The sequence below is a fragment of the Rhinolophus sinicus genome, chromosome 18 (assembly GCF_057876585.1).
Source record: "Rhinolophus sinicus isolate RSI-liver-muscle chromosome 18, RSI-T2T, whole genome shotgun sequence".
Taxonomy (NCBI): domain Eukaryota; kingdom Metazoa; phylum Chordata; class Mammalia; order Chiroptera; family Rhinolophidae; genus Rhinolophus; species Rhinolophus sinicus.
Window position 1 is genome coordinate 45,901,236 of NC_142518.1, and position 20,737 is coordinate 45,921,972.

The following is a 20,737-nucleotide window of genomic DNA, read 5'->3' on the forward strand; positions in this document are numbered from 1 at the left end:
AAGTCTTATCTAAATTCAATATACAAGTTAGTCACTCTAACACAAAAAGTAAGTAAGTACAAGTATTACTGCCTTTATTTTCTAACAAAAGCATACTAAATTCTTTCAAAAAAGAAACCTTTAGAAGGTTTTTATCACAATGAAGTACATTTTAGCTCAAAAGGAATGAATTCAGATTTAAGTAAGTTAAAAGACAAACTGCCTTCAGATGAACTAGAAATGCAATTTTACTTTGGCCACTGTTACAAAACCTATTTTCCTCCAAAATTTGATTCAGAGTCAATCTATATACTTATGTATTGTAATGCAAAGAGTACTTAAATCCAGTTTAACTAAGAGCCTCATTTCTCTTTTGGTAAAGAAGGGGAAAAAGCAAATTTCTGAGAGAAAACAAAGTCAGGTGTTCCTATCTGTATAGCTAAATATTCAATACTTTAACTAAGCCCATCTACAAGCCATTAGGGTAATCATTTAATTTGTGGGCCACTACTCAATTTTGAGGGAGTCCTAAAAAGCAAATCTCTCCAGATAAAAATAAAGGTTACCTCCCTAGTCAATAAAAAGTGAATCAAATAAAATCTGCAATGCAAGCAACTAGCTAAATGGAGTTTTGACAAATGCTAATTAAGGTCTGAAATAGTATTACCTTTTTTACACAAGCAATAAAACCATCATGTCAGAGGCAAAAGATACATAAACAGATCAGACAAACCATCTTTGAAAATACCGTGTTTAGCTTACTTTGAGAATGTAGTGAACTCAATGCTCCAGGTGATAGATACCTGAGGGGGAAGGTATGAAAAATTAGGATCAACTTATATGGTAACTTCTATACCTTTTTATATGTAGATCAGAGCTATTCACTGCTATTTTCATGAAATTCATACCTAATCAATTCTGTCTCCAGCTATTAAATGCATCCACTCTGAAAAATAGAAAAAGAGGAAATTTTGTTAAGGGCTTACACTATGCTAGACATCTCATAAAGATTTTCATTTAGGTATTATTGTCTCCATTGCACGGATGAAAAGGCAACTTGGATGCTGGGTAACTTTCCAAAGGTTACAAAGCAAGAGAACTGGATTTTAACCCAAATTTATCACTACATCATGTAAATTCCAAATGAAACCAAGTTAAGACTAGAACTCAAACTAAATTTTATTCCAAAGGATTGGAGATGCGTCCATTTTCCACTATTGTCTTTCCCCAAAAGTAGAACATACAAAATTGAAAATGGACCTCTTACTGAAGTTAAATGACAATTCCTAAATATTTTGAGACATTCTTTGAAAACGTCATCTAATGCTGAAAAACCAATGGATAAACAACAATATAGTTTGGTTCCATTTGAATCTTAAGGAAAGCCTGATAATTAATAGAAGAAACATTAACTTATTTTTTTAAATGAGAACAATTACAGCTCCTTTACTCACTTCTCTTTTCTAATAATATTCCAGGTCTGGAAGTTTTACCTTCCAGGTGCTAAGGACTCTCCTCAACACCTTCCTTCCCTGATAGTAAGTCCACTATAGAAAGTGGAAAATAAAGAAATGTGTGAAGAACAAAACAGAATGTCACCTAAAATCTCATTATCCAGAGATAATCATGGAAAAATGTTAACACACATTTGGTTTTAACAAAATTGAACATTAATTACTTCACTGCTTTGTAACCTTTTCCATTAATTAATATACTATGAATATTTTCCTGTATCATTAAATATTCCTCTAAAACATAATTTTTAATAGCAGCACAGTCTTCATCAAGTAAAGATGCTATAAGATTTTGTTCAAGTTAACAGCACTTAAAAATGGTTTCACATTTGTTGCAATTGCAGCTGCCTACTAACAGGATATACATAGCATGGCTGCTAAATTTTAAAATCAATTTTTATTTATTCAGACCATATAAGGGCTATGTGCATTGACTATTACAAAAGATTAACTGAGAAAAATAACCTGACATTTTATAGTCACTTAAAATTAACAATGCTTGTTTGTGCTATTAACTTAAGTGTTAAGTTATATAGTTCACTACACAAACAAATTGGCCAGTATGAAGGAAGGAGAAATTATCAAACTACCAGTGGAAGTGTAAATTAGTAAAACCATTATGGATAGAAATTTCACAATTACCTTGTAATAAAAAATTGACCACCTGAAACAACTCTAGCATAAATGCCGAAGAGACATGTTTAAGAATGTTCGTGGCAACACTTTTTAATAGCACCAAATTAGAAAAAAATTCTAAATATCCACCAATGGTAGATAAACTATAGTATACCCATACAACTTAACACTAAACAGGAATGCAGACTCAGCAATCTAGATCAGTTTTCCAAAAGAAATAGAATGCGGGTCGGCCCGGTGGCTCAGGCGGTTGGAGCTCCTGCTCCTAGAGTTCCTGCTCCTGACACTGAAGACTGCAGGTTGATTCCCACATGGGCCAGTGGGCTCTCAACCACAAGGCTGCCAGCTCAATTCCTCGAGTCCCGCAAGGGATGGTGGGCAGCGCCCCCTGCAACTAAAATTGAACACGGCACCTTGAGCTGAGCTGCCGCTGGGCTCCCAGATGGCTCAGTTTGTTGGAGCGCATCCTCTCAACCACAAGGTTGCCAGTTCGACTCCCACAGGGGATGGTGGGCTGCGCCCCTCTGCAACTGGCAACAACAATTGGACCTGGAGCTGAGCTGCACCCTCCACAACTAAGATTGAAAGGACAACAACTTGACTTGGAAAAAAGCCCTGGAAGTATACATTGTTCCCCAATAAAGTCCTGTTAAAATATATATATATATATATATATATATATATATATATATATATATATATTATATACAAATATATATATATATATGTATATACTATTAAAAATATATAATGCAAGCCACAAATGTGAACCAGAAATATAACTTAAAATTTTCTAGAAGCCACATTTAAAAAAAAAAAAAACAGGTGAAGTTAATTTGAATATCTTATTTAACCCAATATATCCAAAATTATCATTTTATTATGTAATCAATATAAAGGAATTAGTGATGAGATATTTCACATAATTTTTTTTGTACTAACTCTCCAAAATCCTGTGTGCAAACATACTTCCAGCACCTCAATTCACACTAGCCACATTTCAAGTGCTCAATAGGTAAAGATAATTAATGGCTATTGTACTAGACAGTCCAGATCTAAAGCCTACTCAAAACCCCCCAAAACAACACTGAACAGAAAAAGAAAAAAAACTTTAAAATAATATGCACTTTATGGTGGCACTTAAATAAACTTATAAAACTGAAAAATTTCTAAATAATGCTTATGTTTAAGGATACATTTCATAAGGGGTTAACATCCAAAATTTATGAAGAACTCATACAACTCAACACCAAAAAAACAAACAATCCAATTAAAAAATGGGCAGAGGACCTGAACAGACATTTCTCCAAAAAGGACATACAGATGGCCAATGGACATATGAAAAGAGGTGCAACAAAAAAGAAAAATAAAAGAGAAAGGAAAAAAAAGATGAATCATCAGAGATACACCTGTCAGAATGGCTACCATCAGTAAATCCACAAACAAGCTAGAAGGGAGTGGAATTGGGGGGATGGGTGAGAAAAGTGAAAGGATTAGGAAGTACAAATTGGTAGTCACAAAATAGTCACGGGAATGTGAAATACAATATGGGAAATATAGTCACTAATATTGTAAAAACTATGTATAGTGTACTAGATGGGTACTAGACTTATTGGGGGGAATCACTTCATGAATTATATAAATGCCTAACCACTAGACTGCACACCTGCAATTAATATAAAATAATACTGAATGTCAACTATAATTAAAAATATATATAGTCACAGGATGTAAAGTACAGCATACGGAATATAGTCAATGATACTGTTTAATAGCTTTGTATGGTATCAGATGGGTAGTAGGCTTGTTGGGGTTATCACTTTGTGGGGGGTGCAAATGTCTAATCATTATGTCATTTTGTACACCGAAAACTAATAGTAATAAAATAAGACAAAGTTTTCTTAGATTATTAGTCTACGCCTGATAAGATATTGTGGTTTTCTGCCTAAAAAGCAAATATTCCGTTTAATCAAAATAATTTTCTGTGTTTTATGTTGCCTTAATTAGGTCCATAATTACTTAAGAAAACTGAGTATCTTCAATAGTAAAAGCTGGTTTTGCTAACAATAAAGTAACTTTCTATATTTGTCTTTGAAATATTTTATTGTTACTTTGGTTAGTTAAATGAATAGTTAGGTATTGTTTCATAATGATCTGTGATCTTTTTAGGCAAATGTCCAAATCTTTGACATGTTTTTTTTACAAACTTCCCAATATTCACATTTTAAAGTCTTTTCCTTGCCCTGGAAATAACTGAGGTATTCCAGAGGGTCCGTGAAATGCCTCAAAAGATTTATTGTCTCTCCTTATAAAAGAGAATTATTAAACTAATTAGCCTTATTTGTGTGTTGAATTTCATGGAAAGCATTGTCAAGTAAGTGATGAGGAACTTCCAGGGTATATTATTATGGGTAATATTATTTATGTAAATATTCTAAAAAATATGAAATTTCTAAAATTCTGATATATCCTGGTATAATGTTTTCACTTGTAATTCTAGCAATTTTCTTAAGATGTTGTGTGTCATAAACAAATTTCCTTGTCAATTGCATTATCTTTAACCATGGGTACTTTAAGTCTTTGTAATTTATAGAGTCATTGGCTTACTCTGATGGTTTTGCAAATGTTTCATCTTCACAGATTCACAGAGAAGACTGACACTATAAAATACAGGTTTCTAATAAACTTTCAGCTCATACCACTGAACTAGGTAAAAAATTACAGAACTCTAACAGAAAAACTGATGGCTTCATAAAACTGCTAACAAAAGATAAACAAGAATTATGTGGGACTGCATGAACTCATAAAGTGATTATAATTTTTATGATGTTTGTTTAAAATATTACTGACTTTTTAAACCTTTTGTTTTCCAGACTTGAAATGTTTTCTTGTAAGATACCTATGACTTAGAGCAATTGGTAAATTATACCTTTGTTAGCAGAATTGAAACATTTATCTTTGTCATCCTACCTCATCCCTCAAAAATTTGGAAAGTCTTAGTGAGTATTCTCATTTTTCACGGCAATATAATTATTTGCATAAGTTTAATAAGAATATGTTCTCTTTGTCACGGGACACAATTGGAAACTGGTTATATTACCAAGTCTTTGACTGGAACGTCATGTTTGAGAGAGACATGCATAGACTCAGATATGACCAGACAATTTTAAGGAATCGTTTGACTTATGAAAGCCAAAAAAAATCCCTTTGGAAAAACAGCTTGGTACCTTGCTTACAGGGGTTTCCAGCAGCCTTACCAGGATAGTAAGTCACTTCTTGCCAGGTTCAAGAACCTCAGGATATTCTGCAAACCTTAAGAAAGGAATTCACCCAAATCTAAAGGTACCACAGGCACAGTCTGATGGCTAGCAGATTTAAAAGAGCCTATATGATCAATTGCTATTCGTGTTTTATTTATACAAGTAACAGGCCAGGTTTATTAAAACTACTTATTTTACAAATAAATTAGTCTGAATTTGTCTATCATTGGTAAAAATGAGGTTGATTTTAAAGAGGAAAAGTTTCAATAGAAACTATAATATATAATTATGGATATTAAATTCTAGTTCTATTAACTTCCTTGAAGTTTTTGTTATTTACCTGTAAACTAGACTGGATCCTAAATACTTATAGTTTCCCGAAACATTTAGCTGCAACTCTCTTAACTAATGTTCCCAATTTTCTCCCATTTTTGACTTGGAATCATTGACAACTAACACTGCCCTTTTCCTAAAGCCCTGCAAACTGCAGCGAGACCTGATATAAATTTCAGAGAACTTGCCACAGTATCTCATGCTTAGACAATCCATGCCTGATGCTGTGTAAACCACTAAATAATTTTGCCTGAACATCTGATGATATCATCAGAGGCATTTAAAACTGTAAAAGATGCTTCAAACCTGACATCTAGAAATCTTCTCTACTGGCATCTCTCAGGACTCAGATACTGGTTTATAATTTGCTCCAATTTTTCTTTTTTTCACATAATAAGAAATGCCTGTTATTATATACCTGATTGCTTGCTTACAATATAGGCCTAATTTTGTGTGCCCACCTGCATCACCAACCTCCTGAAATGAGATACAGCTGTTTAACTGAACTGACCTAAAGACTGAGTAATTGGTTCAATGAAATATGGAGCGATCTACTAAGCTTTTGGACTGTGCCACTTCTTATTTGAAGTTTCAAAGGTGGGACAGAGGGGGAGGAGAATTGCCAGCCCAAAATATGCCTTCTTTCATGTTATTTAAGCTGCTTGTTTTCAAGAAACAAAAGACTCATGAAAAACCTTTGGCCTTCCCTCTTACTGCCTAAAAGAACTTAGATAAAGGGCCTGCTCCAATACAGGAGATATCCTAGATCACTACAGTTTAATATGAACTCGTATGTTACGTGGAGAAGCCTAGCAAGTCCTGTTTAGTCAAAGTCATCTCTGTGTTCCATTGTTACAAATGGCCAAGAAAACATTTATTTACCACACTTTTGCTTTTCCATCTCTATGTGAATTGCTTTACTGCCCTTTGGAGTCCCAAACAACTACCCCCATTTCTCCTTAGATCAAGATGCCATATAAGCCTTAACTGCCTGATCTGTCCTTGGGTCCCATACCTTGGGTCCCATACTCTTAAGGAACCCCTGAATGCACACATGTAATAAATTTGGTCATTTTATCCTATTTAAAAAAACACATACCACCTCAAACCTGTCAGAATGGCTATCACCAATAAAACAACAAGTGTTGGGGAGGAGGTGGAAAAAAGGGAACCCTCGAGCACTGTTGGTGGGATTGCATATTAGTGTAGCCACTATAGAAAAAGTTTGGAGGTACCTCAAAACATTAAAAATAGAACTACTTTATGACCCAGCAATTACACTACTGGGTATTTATCCAAAGAAATCCAAAACACTAATTTGAAAAGATATATGCATCCCTATGAGAAGTGATCAAAAAATATGGTGAATGTTTGCAAATTTTTAAAAATTATTACAATAAAAGATACATTGAGCTTAATCCCCCTAAAAATACTCCTCCTCGCTTTGAACACTTATCTCATTGTTCCTGCCACTTTCTGAAGCAGTTCTGGAAGTCCTCTTTCATGAGTATCTTTAGTTGTGCTGTCATGGCTTTCTCAATGTCCTGAATTGATTCAAAATATTTACCTTTCATGGTCATTTTGACTTTGGGGAAGCCAGAAGTCACACTGTGCCATGTCCGGTGAATAAGGTGGGTGAGGACACACCACAATGCGTTCATTTGACAGAAATTGCCATACCAGAGGCGATGTGTAACATGGAGCGTTGTCATGATGAAGGAAGAAGTAAAGACACTCACAAAAGAGGTCTTCCAAAACTGCTTCAGAAGTGGAAAGAACGACGGGATAACTGTGTTCGAAGTAAAGGGGAGCATTTTGAGGGGGATTAATGCCAACGTGTCTTTTACTGCAATAATTTTTTAAAATTTAAACATTCACCATATCTTTTGATCACACCTCATATGTTCACTGCAGCACTATCTACAATACCCACGATATGGAATCTGCTCATCAACAGAGGATTGAATACAGAAGTAGTAGTACATATGTACATTGGAATATTACTCTGCCATAAAAAAGAATGAAATCTTAACCATTTGCAACAGCATGAATGAACCTAGAGGGTATTATGCTAAGTGAAATAAGTCAGACAGAGAAAGACGAATACCACATGATCTCACTTATATGTGGAATCTAAAGAACAAAATAAATGAACAAACAAAACAGAAACAGACTCATAGATATAGAGAACTGATGGTTGCTACATGGGAGGGAGGTTAGAGGGCTGGCTGAAAAAGGGATTAAAAAGTGAAAAATGGTAGTTACAAAAGGGTCACAGAGATGTAAAGACCATAGAAAATATAGGCAATAACAAGGTAATAACTATGTACAGTGCCAGGTGGGTACTAGACAAGTCAGGAGGATCACTTCTTAAATTATATAAATGTTTAGCCACTATGCTGTACTCCTGAAATTAATATACAATACCAAATGTCAACTGTAATTGAAAAATAATGAAAAAAACGTTTCTTCACATCTATACATACCTATATACGAGGCATTATCAAAAGATACGGTGAATGTTTACCAAAAAAAAAAAAAAAACTATTACAGTAAAAGACACATTGCCATTAATCCCCCTCAAAATACTCCCCTTCGCTTTGAACAGATATCCCATCATTCTTGCCACTTTCTGAAGCAGTTCTGGAAGTCCTCTTTTGTGACTGTCTTTACTTCATCCTCCATCATGCAATGCTCCGTGTCACATATCGCTTCTGGTATAGCAATTCCTGTCAAATGAAAACATTATGGTGTGTCCTCATCCACTTTATTCACCAGATCTGGCACCATGAAACTCCTGGCTCTTCCCCAAAGTCAAAATGACCATGAAAGGTAAACATTTTAAATTGATTCAAGACAGCAAGGCAGCTACAACAACACAACTAAAGACACTCATGAAAGAGGACTTCCAGAACTGCTTCAGAAAGTGGCAAGAACAATGAGATAAGTGTTTGAAGTGAGGGGTAACATTCTGAGGGGAATTAATGGAAATGTGTCCTAATAAGTTTTTTTTTAAGTTAAACATTCACTGTTTTTTTTAATCATACCTCATATGTAAAATATAGTTTAAAATCCATGAGACCTCACCACTATTTGTAACATTTTATTTCTTTAAAAGATATTTGAAGTAAATATAAGATTTCATAAAACTAGGTGGTAGTTGCAGAATTGTTTATATTATGTTCATTTTTAATCATTTTTTTGTTTCAATTACAGTAGACCTACGATATTATATTAGTTTCAGGTGTACAATATAGTGATCAGAAATTTATAACGTATGAAATGATAACCCTGATAAATCAAGTAACAATCGGAAACCATACATAGTTATTACATTATTCTTAACTACATTCCTTATGCTATAGTTTTCATCCCCATGATTATTTTGGAACTACCAATTTTTATTTATTAATCCTTTCCTCTTTTTCATCCATCCCCTATACACACCCCCACCTGGCAACCATTAAAATGTTCTCTGTATCTATGAGTTTCTGTTCTGCTTATTTTTTTCATTAGATTCCACGTATAAGTGAAATCATATGGCATCTGTCTCTCTCTGTCTGACTTACTCCATTCAGTATAATGCCCTGTAGGTCCATTCATGTTAATGCAGATGGCAAGATTCCATTCTTTTTCAATGGTTGAATAATATTCCATTGTGCATATGTAGCAGCTCTTGTTTATCCATTCATCCATTGATGGACACCCAGGCTGCTTCCATATCTTGGCCATTGTAAATAATGCTGTAATAAACATATGGATGCACACATCCCTTCAAAGTAACGTTTTAGATTTCTTCAAATAAATAGCATGCAGTGGGATTACTGGGTCCTTTTTGTTGCCTTTGTTTTATAGTCTATTTTATCTGAGACAAGTATTGCTACCAGAGCTTTCTTTGTTTCCATTTTCATGAAACATCTTTTTCCGCCCCTTTACTTTCAGAGTGTGTGTGTCTCAATCTGAAGTGAGTGTCTTGTAGGCAGGATATAGAAGGGTCTTGTTTACTTATACATTCAGCACTCCTGTGTCTTTTGATTGGAGTATTTCATCCATTTACATTGAAAGTAATTGTTGATCATGTGTTATTGTCATTTTATTATTCTTTTTTTTTTATTTCGACTTAAAGAAGTCTCTCTACAATTTTTTGTAATACTTGTTTGGTGGTGATTAACTCCCTTAGCTTTTTCTTGTCTGGGAAGCTCTTTATCTGTCCTTCGATTCTAAATGATAGCCTTGCTCGCTACCCTTTTTGGTTGTAGGTCCTTGCTTTCCATCAATATTTCATGCCAATTCCTTCTGACCTGCAAATTTTCTGTTGAAAAAGCTGACAGTCTAATGGGAGATCCCTTGTAGGGAACTGACTGCTTTTCTGTTGCTACTTTTAAGATTTTCCGTCTAACCTTTGGCATTTAAATTACCATATTTTTCCATGTATAATGCATATCAACGTTTTTGCCCAAACTTTCAGGGAAAAAATGTCTTTCATTTTAATTTTCTAATTCAAATTTTTATTTGTTTACATTTAGGTACTTGTTTTTTGTATTATAAAGGAATTTTAGTGTTTATTTTTAACATTATGGTAGAAGAAGTTTTATGTAACAAATAATTACAAAACACAAGAATAGATACAAGGTACAAGAAATTGTATGTACTGGTAAAACATTTACAATATTTATGCATCATAGAAGACTAAGAACTCTTAGTCACTGCAAGTTCATCGTAAGTTCAACAAAACTAATTATCGTATTCCAGGGTATTATTTTGCATACAGATATCATTATTGATCTAGAGTTACACTTTTAACTCATAAGCATAAATGAAAGAATTAAAAACATTTATATAGATATGGAATTAGTACTACCCATGTACAATGTGCATCCTTATGTTTCCCTCACAAATTTGGGCAAAAAAAGTGCACATTACACATGGCAAAATACAGTATAGTGTCTTGGTATGGGCCTCTTGGGGTTTATCTCATTTGAGACTCTGTAATTGCCAGGTTTGTAGGTCTATTTCATTCATCAGGTTAGGAAAGTTTTCCATCATCACGTCTTCAAATAGGTTTACAATTCTTTGCTCTCTCTCTTCTCTTTCTGGTACTCCTATGATGTGAATGTTGGTACACTAGATGCTGTCCCAGAAGCCCCTTAAACTCTCACCTTTTGGATTTATTTTGTTGTTCTGATTGGGTGTTTTCTGCTATCTTATCTTCTAAATTGCTGATTCGATACTCTGCTTCATCTAATGGACTGCTGATTCCCTTTAATGTATTCTTCATTTTCAGTTATTGTATTCTTCATTTATGACCATTTTTTATGTTTTCTATCTCCATGTTCATGTATCTTATCTCTTTGTTGAAGTTCTCATTGACATCACTGAGCATTCTCATAACCAGTGTTTTGAACTCTGCAACTGGTAGATTACTTGTCTCCCTTTTGTTTAGTTCTTTTTCTGGAGCTTCTGTTCTTTTGTTTTGGACATCTTTCTTTGTCTCCCCCATTTGGCTGCCTTCCTGTGTTTGTTTCTATGTATTAGGTAGGACTGCTTGTCTGTAGGTCTTAGTACAGTGGCCTTATGTAGTATGGGTCCTATGGGGGCCCAGTGGCACAGTCTCCCTGGTCACCAGAGCCAGGTGCTACAGGTGTGTCCCTTGTGTGTGCCCTCCTGTTGTAGTTGAGCCTTGATTGCTGTTGGTATGTCAATGGGAGGGACTGAACCTCAGGCTGATTGGCTGTGAGGGTCCAGCCGAAACTAGAGGAGCTTTGGTACAGAGGCTGACCCTACAGAGCAGGATTTGCTTTGGCAGGGCTCTGGTGCCTGCTCAGTCTGTGCTTTGAGTGTCATTTGTGGTGATGGTTGGGTTCTGCTCTGCTGTGGGCTGAAGCTGGCAACTGGGATGTTGGTTCTGTGGCCTCTTGGGGTGGGGCCGGCCCTGTTGCAGGCCAAAGTCAGTCTCTGCCTATGCCCTGCATGGGGCCAATTGGTATGAGCTACAAAATGATCTGCAGACAGTTGCCACTTGGGCTGGGCTTGGAGTTGCCTAAGAGAGACTAAGCTGCAAACTGTGGCTGGCTGCCACTAGTGCCAGGCTTGGTGTACTTAAGAAGAGGTACAAGGCACACAGAGGCCAGGTGCTACTTGTTTGGGGTTTGTGAACCTTTGAGAGATTTTCAGAAAATCTGGAGCATGAGCCTAGACAGGCCATTTGTATGGAAAAGCCACTGGAAGCAGCTTGGGTGGGCCCACAAGTTGGTTAGAGCAGGGCCTCAGGGAATCACCAGGGCAGAGCGAAGGGTGTTAGCTAGCTTGATTGAAACTCTGGGCACCCTCCTGTGAATGCAGTCAGGGTGGTAGGAGGGCTCAACAAATGAACAATGGTCTCTGCCAGCATTTCTGTCTGAGAGAAAGCTGCCCCTCCAGCCCTTGCCTTGCAGCCAGACAATTCAGTTCTTCTTTGTATGTCCCTGGAGCCTTCTGAGCTTCTGCCCCTGTGCTGGAGCGTAGAGTGAGTCCATCAGCAAGTAATGTTGTGTACAGGCCCTTCAAGAGCAACGCCTGAATTTCAACCATCCTCTGCCTCACTCAGCCACAATCTCCACCAATTTTCACAGGCAAACATTGTTGGGACTTCTCGTCCCAGCACTGGAACCCTGGGCTGAAGAGCCTTGTGTGGGGCTGGGACCCCTCATTCTTCAGGGGGTACCTCCACAGCAGAGATATCTATTCTGATTTTTAATTGCCATATTTGGGTGTGGGACCAGGCCATTCCACATCTCCACCCCCTTACCAGTCTCCACGTAGCTTCTTCTGTATATTCTGAGTTATAGGACTTTTGTTCAGCTAGACCTCAGGCGATTCTCAAGGATAGTTGTTCTGTAGTTTAGTTGTAATTTTCAGGTTGTCGTGAGAGGAGTCAAGCACAGCATTTACCTACTCCACCATCTTGACCAGAAGCCACTCTATTTTATTCTTGTCTGAAATACTTCCCAATTAAATAATAAATACAGAATATACATGTTCTAAAACTCTCAACTTATTTCTGTTTACATTAATTCTAAAGTGTTTAGAATTTAGCCTTCATACTTCACATTGTTCTACATAGAGCAAAAGCATACTTCTGCCCTTCATATAATAAGTTTGATAATGAAAGGTAAACTTCAAAAATTAAGTAAGGCTAAGAACTGATAAATTTACCTAATTCATTTACTCAATAAGCATTTACGACATGGCTATTATGCGCATTAAAGTAGCTCATAATGTAGTGAACAACTTTTCTGGTCACATTATGTAGTCATATGGAGATGAAAGTATATTTAGTCACTTTATAAAACACCAAGATCAAAGAATAAAAGCTAAACACTAAAACAGTAACTTTTGGAGCTCAGAGCAATTTTTAAATGGAAAATTTTGAAAGATTCCAAAATTAGCATAGAAGCTTAGTGTACCACCCTGGGACACACGATGTCTTTCTAAACTTTTTTATTTTTTAAACGACCAATGAAAACACACATGCAAAACCCTCATTATTCATTCTACCTAGTTTTGGCTAAATGTGAATTACTGGTACTTAAAGCTAAATATTTTAATGGTTTGTGGTGTATGAAAGCAAAGTTCAAGATAAGAAGCAATAGAACCATAGAGACTACATGAGTTGTCACAACTCCAAACTTCATATAAACTGTCATTCACAACAATGAAATTTACACAAAACAAAAAATCCAATACAACCTAGCTGAAAAGGCAACTTTAAAACTGAACTTCAATTACACTGATCTCTGCCATTTACTTTGAAATGAGTTAAGAAAATAGGATGGATTGCTGTATCAATGCAGAGTTGGATATAGATGGATAAATATGTGCTAAAACAAGAATAGTAAAATGTTAAAGGTAGAATCCAGGTGGTGAGTATATGTAAAATTCAACTTTGCTGTAAATTTGAAATTTTTTCATAATGAAAAGCTTAAACTTTTATACTTCAATAATGTGAGTATAACAGCTTCTAAATTACAAAATATGATAGACACCACATACCTAAAACATTATCATTTAAAAGTAATCAAGAAGGCAACCTGTTTTTTTTGTTTTGTTTTGTTTTTTAATTGGCACCAAAGGGGTGGGGGGACAATTTGTCTTTTTGCAAATATTTCATCTGAGGCAAACACCCTATAGTATAGTTTGTTGTAAAAAAAAAAAAAGAAAAGAAAAAACTTCAATGCAATAATATGATGTCTGGAATTTGTTTCAAAATTATCCAGTGAGGGAGAATTTGTGTGGGTATGTATGAAATTCTACTAAATAAGAGATAATCGTTGAAGCTTGGTGATAGGTATTTGTAGGGTTCTATTATCTTCTTTGTGAATATGCTTGTAATTTTCCAGAATAAAAACTTATACAGAGTATTATTTTAATACCTAGTTCAGTGTCCTATATCCTACAATAGCGGCCTATAGATGGTAAGCACTCAAATTTGTTGTAGATAAGAAAATCTAGAGTTTAAACTCATACACTTCTGGTTATATTTAATTAAACATGGATTAATGCTTATTTGTGAACTCATTTCATAAACACATACAAGTCACTCATTTAAGTGTCCACTGATTGACCTTAGCCCTACAGAAGATTCAGCTATCAGCAATATATACACACGTAACAAAAATAAAAATCAAAACTAACATTTACTAAATATCTATTATATGCCAGGCAGTGTTCTAAGTGCTTAATATGCATTATCTCCTTTAATCCTCAGAATTACCCTATAAAATAGGTGCTATGATTATCTCCATTTTACAGATGAGAAAACTGAGGTACAGTAAAGGTTAGGTAACTTGCCCAAAATCACAATGCAAATAAATTGCGGAGTCAGAATCTAAATCCAGCTGCTAACTCCCAAATTAGCCAGATCTTAATTACAAAGTACTTAAAAAGTAAAGGTTCGCTTTTTAATGTAGTTAGTAAAGAATAGGGAGAGATTCTTAAAGTACTCAGGAAATAAAAATCTTAGTAACGTTTGAACTGGATGGGGGCCTTTAAACAATTGAGCCCTATGTTCTGAATTTACAGCAAACCAACCATAGCTATAATTAAACATATTCTTGATTACATAAAAATTCCGCAAATACATATGACAATAGGAACAGCTCTCTAGGGCCACAGAATAGTATTTACTTCACCACTGCATCCCCTAGTAACTAGCAGAACAGCCATTTAATAAGTATTTGCTGAATAAGCCGAATGATTAAAAGTCTTTATCTTATTTCTATACTATTTTCTATACTTATTTCTATAGGATATTTGTTACTTTGCAGATAAAAATAAGCTGTTTCAATTTTTTATATTAAAGGTATAATTGATTCTTGCTCAACCTTCAACAATAACCTTACAGAAAGGAACTGATCCTTGTTTTTATGGAGTCAGTTCTAAATCTACTAGGTACCTCAATATTCCTTGAACTACTATTATAGTCTGCATTTAGGAAAACATTAAGAGTTACCAGGACTTGACATGAGTTCCATAATTATGATCCAAGCTTCCGGACTTTGCCAACTCTAATCAAAGAATGTAAGAGAAGGTTAACTGTTCTGTGGCCAACTTCTAACTTATCTTACATTTTTCACCATAATAAAATCATAGGTAATGAATGGAGATCCAAGCTCCAATATATAGAAACATGATGCAAAAGTCAAGCAAGGAGGGGCCGGCCCGGTGGCTCAGGTGGTTAGAGCTCCATGCTAACTCCGAAGGCTGCCGGTTCGATTCCCACACGGGCCAGTGGGCTCTCAAACACAAGGCTGCCAGTTCAATTCCTCGAGTCCCGCAAGGGATGGAGGGCAGCGCCCCCTGCAACTAAAATTGAACATGGCACCTTGAGCTGAGCTGAGCTCCCGGATGGTTCAGTTGGTTGGAGGGCATCCTCTCAACCACAAGGTTGCCAGTTTCGACTCCCGCAAAGGATGGTGGGCTCCACCCCCTGCAACTAAGACTGAACACGGCACCTTGAGCTGAGCTGACTCCCAGATGGCTCAGTTGTCGGTTGGAGCGCGGGCTCTCAACCACAAAGTTGCCAGTTCGATTCCTTGAGTTCCACAAGGGATGGTGGGTTGTGCCCCCTGCAACTAGCAATGGCAGCTGGACCTGGAGCTGAGCTGCGACCTCCACAACCAAGATTGAAAGGACAACAACTTGACTTGGAAAAAGTCCTGGAAGTACATACTGTTCCCCAATAAAGTCCTGTTCCCCCTTCCCCAATAAAACCTTAAAAAAAAAAAAAAGTAAACAAAAAAAAAAGTAAACCTTCTGCACGTTCACTCCTGGAAATAACCAATTAGCAGTTCCCTTTTGCTCTGCAATGTATTGATCCCAATATCCCACCATTTTAATTAATACCATCCTCAGACTAAAGGAAAAGTCTAGTTCATTTAAGGAGACCCAATCCCAAACTGGATTTCTGAAATGCTACTGCCTTCCCCTTTTTATCGCAGTATCTCACAGGATTGTTATATAATCTACCAGGTCACAGGGACACAATTTTAGAGCTAAAATCACTTTAAAATGAGGGACTGGACTAGATAAAAAGGGGGGAAAATGAGGCCTATGGTTATTAGAAGATCCAGAACTAAAAGTTATAGAAAGCATGGTCTTAGTCCAGTGCTTTTTCAGTATTTCATTCTATTAATAACACTATGGCCCATGGCCTGGAAATACCTTGACTTACTTTATATTACCCAACATTTCAGTTATTTCATTTCCTCACCAACTATTTAAGTGTAAGTTGAAATCAAGCCAGCTATAATCACTGAATGGGAGATACATCACGTAATAAACCTACTTTGCTCATCATTCCACTCTGTTAACTTATCCTGTCAAAAGCAGAAGACAACAATTCTCACAGAGATTTGGTCCAAGAGTAAGGACAGACTTACTCCCCCGTCATGTTTCCTCATTTAGAAATGTACATGCAACAAATAACAAAGATTTGTTATCTATCATAACATAATGTTAGTATTAACAACTTTAATAAAGCAAACTTACGAATAAAAGGAAATGTTTTGAACTCCTCACTCTTAAAATTGGATCACAAGTAGGCCACACTACTCAAAACCAAGAAACAATGAACCACACCCATGTTTCCTTACAAGGATATCATTAAATATGAATAGTATACACATACAGGAAAAATTCCATTCTCAGGCAATTTTCTTGAAAAACAGAGATACAGTAAAAAAGAGATGGGAATTAAAGTAAATGTAGCTATGGATATGGTCCTAGCCATTTCTTAAAAGGCAAAATACTACCCATACTATTATAATACTCAAAACCATGAAAATCTCACTTTCGATGTCATAATTACATAAAGACCTTCAGAGCTACGTTTTAAAGAATAGCAAATTTAAATGCAATACTAGCAATAAAACAAGTTAGAAAAATCTACTCAAATTATTAAAGATAAGGCAAAATAGTATAAACAGTATGTTCTTAGACATAACTACGAACATGTTAAACGAACATTTATGGTTCTTTTACTTCTGATTTTTACTGAACACCATTTAATATTTTTTAAGTTATTACTTTATTTATTTATTACTTTATTTATTTATTTATTTTCAAGGAGGGCGCAGCTCACAGTGGCCCATGCGGGGATCGAACCGGCAACCTTGGTGCTATCAGCACGACACTCTAACCAACTGAGCCAACCCCTGCCATTTAATTTTTTAATTGAATACATTTAAGTTTCAAGACCATAACAATTTAAATAAAAAGGAAAGTAAACCAGGGGGGGAAAAAAACCTCCAGCAAATATGATGAAAGTGTAACATCTATATTCTATTAAAATATCAAACACCTTAAAAAATCTTGTCATATACGAATATAGACAAAAAAATCAAAACAATTTTCAAAAGCTATGCAATTAGTAAACCCTGTTAAACTAACTTTAACCTCTTTATAGCAAGTTACCATTTTACACACAATAACTGAAATAGCAACAATTCCCCATGAAGTTATAGTGAATGAATAGGTATGCTCATACATTATGTTAACAGTATAATTAAGTATAAACATTTTAGAAAATAATTAGTAAATGATCAAAAGAAATATAAACAGTCATAACCTTTGCTCACTAATCCCTCTCTCAGGAATATGAATTTAAAAAATAATCTTTTAAAAACCATTATAAGTATGAAGTGGTCACATTATAAAAATGAAATTGGAACTTTAATCACTAAGAGAATAGTTGAGTAAATTACGGTACAATTAAAGGGATTAAAAATAACTATGAAGAAAAATATTTTTCTTCAAACACATCTTTGTAAAAGCCAACTAATAAATGTTGAAGAAGTTAGACAATCACCAGTTTTTTTTAAAAAAAATCATAGTAATAAATGAATGTTAAAATTTGTGTGTAAAAGACTGAGGAACAAGATATTTATAGTCTCCACAAATTATTCATTGGTTAAAAATTATTAATTTTATTTGAAAATCTGGGAGATACCACTTTTACCAATTCATCAAAATTATTGCCACCAGTAATGGGACCAACTGATACCCTGTGTCTCCTGTTAAGATGCACTAAAAAGTACACACGATCACTTTTGTTTCATTTCTGCCAAAAATCCATAACCTTAATTAATCTAATCATAAGGAAACATCATACAAACCCAGATTGAAAGACATTCTAACAAAATAATTGGCCTGTACTCTTCAAAGATGTCATGGTCAGGAAAGACAATCAGAGGCAGAAGAACGTCCAAATTAAACATTACTAAAACAATATAAACATTGTTCCTAATATTATTAGGGCATTTGGAAACTCTGAATATGGATTTTGGATTAGATAAGAATATTGTATATATTTAAATTTTTAATTTGATAATTACCCTGTACTTGTGTTTAAAAAAATACCCTTGTCCTTTGGAAATATTGCAACTTTCAGGAAAAAAGGGGCATGATACCTACAACTTACTCTAAAATGGTTCAGGAACAAAAATGAAAATAATGAGACAAAATGCAAATGATAACGTATTTGGGACAAAAAGTTAATGGAGATTCTAGATAAAGGGTAAATAGTTCTTTTACTAGTCTTGCAACTCTTCTGCAAGTTTGAAAAGATATCAAAATAAAAGTTACAAAAAGTGTGTAGCATTTTAACTCTTCTTCAATTATCTTCTTTTTCTCAGGACACAGAACTATTATAAGAGTCCAGTTTCAGTTATTCTGACTACATGTCCAGTCCAAGAAAGCAGATAACAGTTTAAAATGTATCACTCTGATAATATAAAAAACAAACTTTGTACATTTGTCTACTTCACTCCTGCTTTAAATACCAAGAATCGTCATCAGTGTTGATAATATGTAAGACTTCTTTTTGACAAACATAGTATGAAAAAAGTTTACAAAGAGTGAGGTGATTTAAGGGCAATCGCTGACATCTAGTTTTAGTATTCTATAAATCTCCGCCCCCCCTTCATTTTTCTACTTTATAGGCTAAAGTTATCTTCTTGAGTTTAATATTCACCATGTCTTTTATCATTTCACTGTATCATTATTGTTCTTCCAAAAAAGTTGATATCACTCTAAAGACTTAAAAGTATTTATTGATTTTTTTAAAATGAAAAGGCAAACAATGGAACAGCATAGCATGAAAAGCCTTTTCAAATCTGACCCCATCTACACTCCTTTTTCTCATCTCTATCCCATATCCTCTCCAATCACAATGTCTCAGTGTTCTCAAGGCACACAAGGTCCCTTCTACCAAGACTCTAGACATGCCCTTTCCACCACCTAGAACATGCCCTCTACCAATTTGCCTTAAGACCCAATTCAAAACCACCATCTCTCCTCTATGGAGAATACTTGCCACCAACTCTCCAAGGCAACTTTTTGTTCTTCTTCCACATTTCTTGGTTCATTTCTCTGTAATTGTACTTAACCCCATCACAGTGTATTTCAGCCATATACTCCTCCACTTAGCTCATTATTAAGTATCTGTGAATCCTTACCATCTAGAATAGTGGTTCTCAAATGTCCAGCCCAAATGGGAGAATTGTGCCATCCCCACACTCCCATCACCCACAGGGACCATCTGACGTCTTTAAACCAAAATGTTTTTGGTTGTCACAACTCAGGAGAAGGATGCTACTGGTATCTGCTAGGTAGAGGCCAGGGATATACTGTATACACAGCCTCCCAAAACTAAGAATTATCTGGACCAAAATGTCTATAATGTCAAAGTTGATAAACCTTGATCTAAAACAATGCTTGGCTCACATTAGGCCTTTAAAGCATTTATCAAAATAGAATAAAACATTTATCAAAGAATTTAGGAACATAAAAAGGAATATAGAATATGGAATAGTACGGGCTCAAGAATAGCCAACATTGTACAACAAACAATGTGGCCATTCATGCCCTAGGAGATATCAAGACTTCATAAAAGCTAGTTACTATGAAAATGTAGCACTGGCATAGGGATTAAAACAAACACACCAGGAATGAATGACACAGTGGTGGAGCAGGTAACTCCAAAATTCTGTCCCTCAATTAAATTGTCAGAATCAACTTTTTGAAAGTCTAGAATCTAATCAAAAACTTAACAACCACCACGGGAACACTTAAAAGAGAAAAAGCTGCTGAAATTTGATAGGAGAGCACTGTGGTGTTTTAACTTATGCACCTACCATGTCCCACTCCCTGGCTAGGTGGCAGCCATGAAGACAGTGGCCCACATTCCTAGTGCAATTTACAGATGCCAAAGGGAGTAATATGGACTTTATTCTTAAAGACCTGTGGTTGTGTGTTTTCACCTGCTTGGTTGTTATCTGATGAACTGCGTCACAGTTTTGTCTTTTTTTCACCCACCTCAGAACTTTCTCAGGACAAACAAGTTTCTGAGATGAGCGGGGTTTGTCCAAAGCATTTAAAGGCAAATATATTATCCACAGCCACCTAGGGTAAGGGATAACAAGTGGTTCAGGCACTAGACTGAGATGGAAAAGCCTAGTAAGGAAGAAGCTGGAGAAA

At 35.4% G+C, this 20,737-nt stretch overlaps 1 protein-coding gene across 14 annotated transcripts in view; it reads right to left on the bottom strand.

Annotated features, from left to right (window-relative positions):
• The window catches only part of ATRX (ATRX chromatin remodeler), a 251,334-nt gene that overhangs the window by 215,756 nt on the left and 14,841 nt on the right, over positions 1-20,737 (bottom strand). For 4 of the 14 annotated variants that reach the window (XM_019716360.3, XM_019716359.3, XM_019716357.3 and 1 more), the window contains exon 2: positions 836-925. The exons of 4 other annotated variants lie outside the window; for them this stretch is intronic. In XM_019716360.3, the coding sequence (XP_019571919.2) occupies positions 836-885 (50 nt within the window). In that variant the 5' untranslated portion in view covers positions 886-925. Of the gene's footprint in view, positions 1-741; positions 783-835; positions 926-20,737 lie in introns of those variants that run through there. 6 more of the 14 variants (XM_074323982.2, XM_074323979.2, XM_019716362.3 and 3 more) reach the window with 3 other exon arrangements.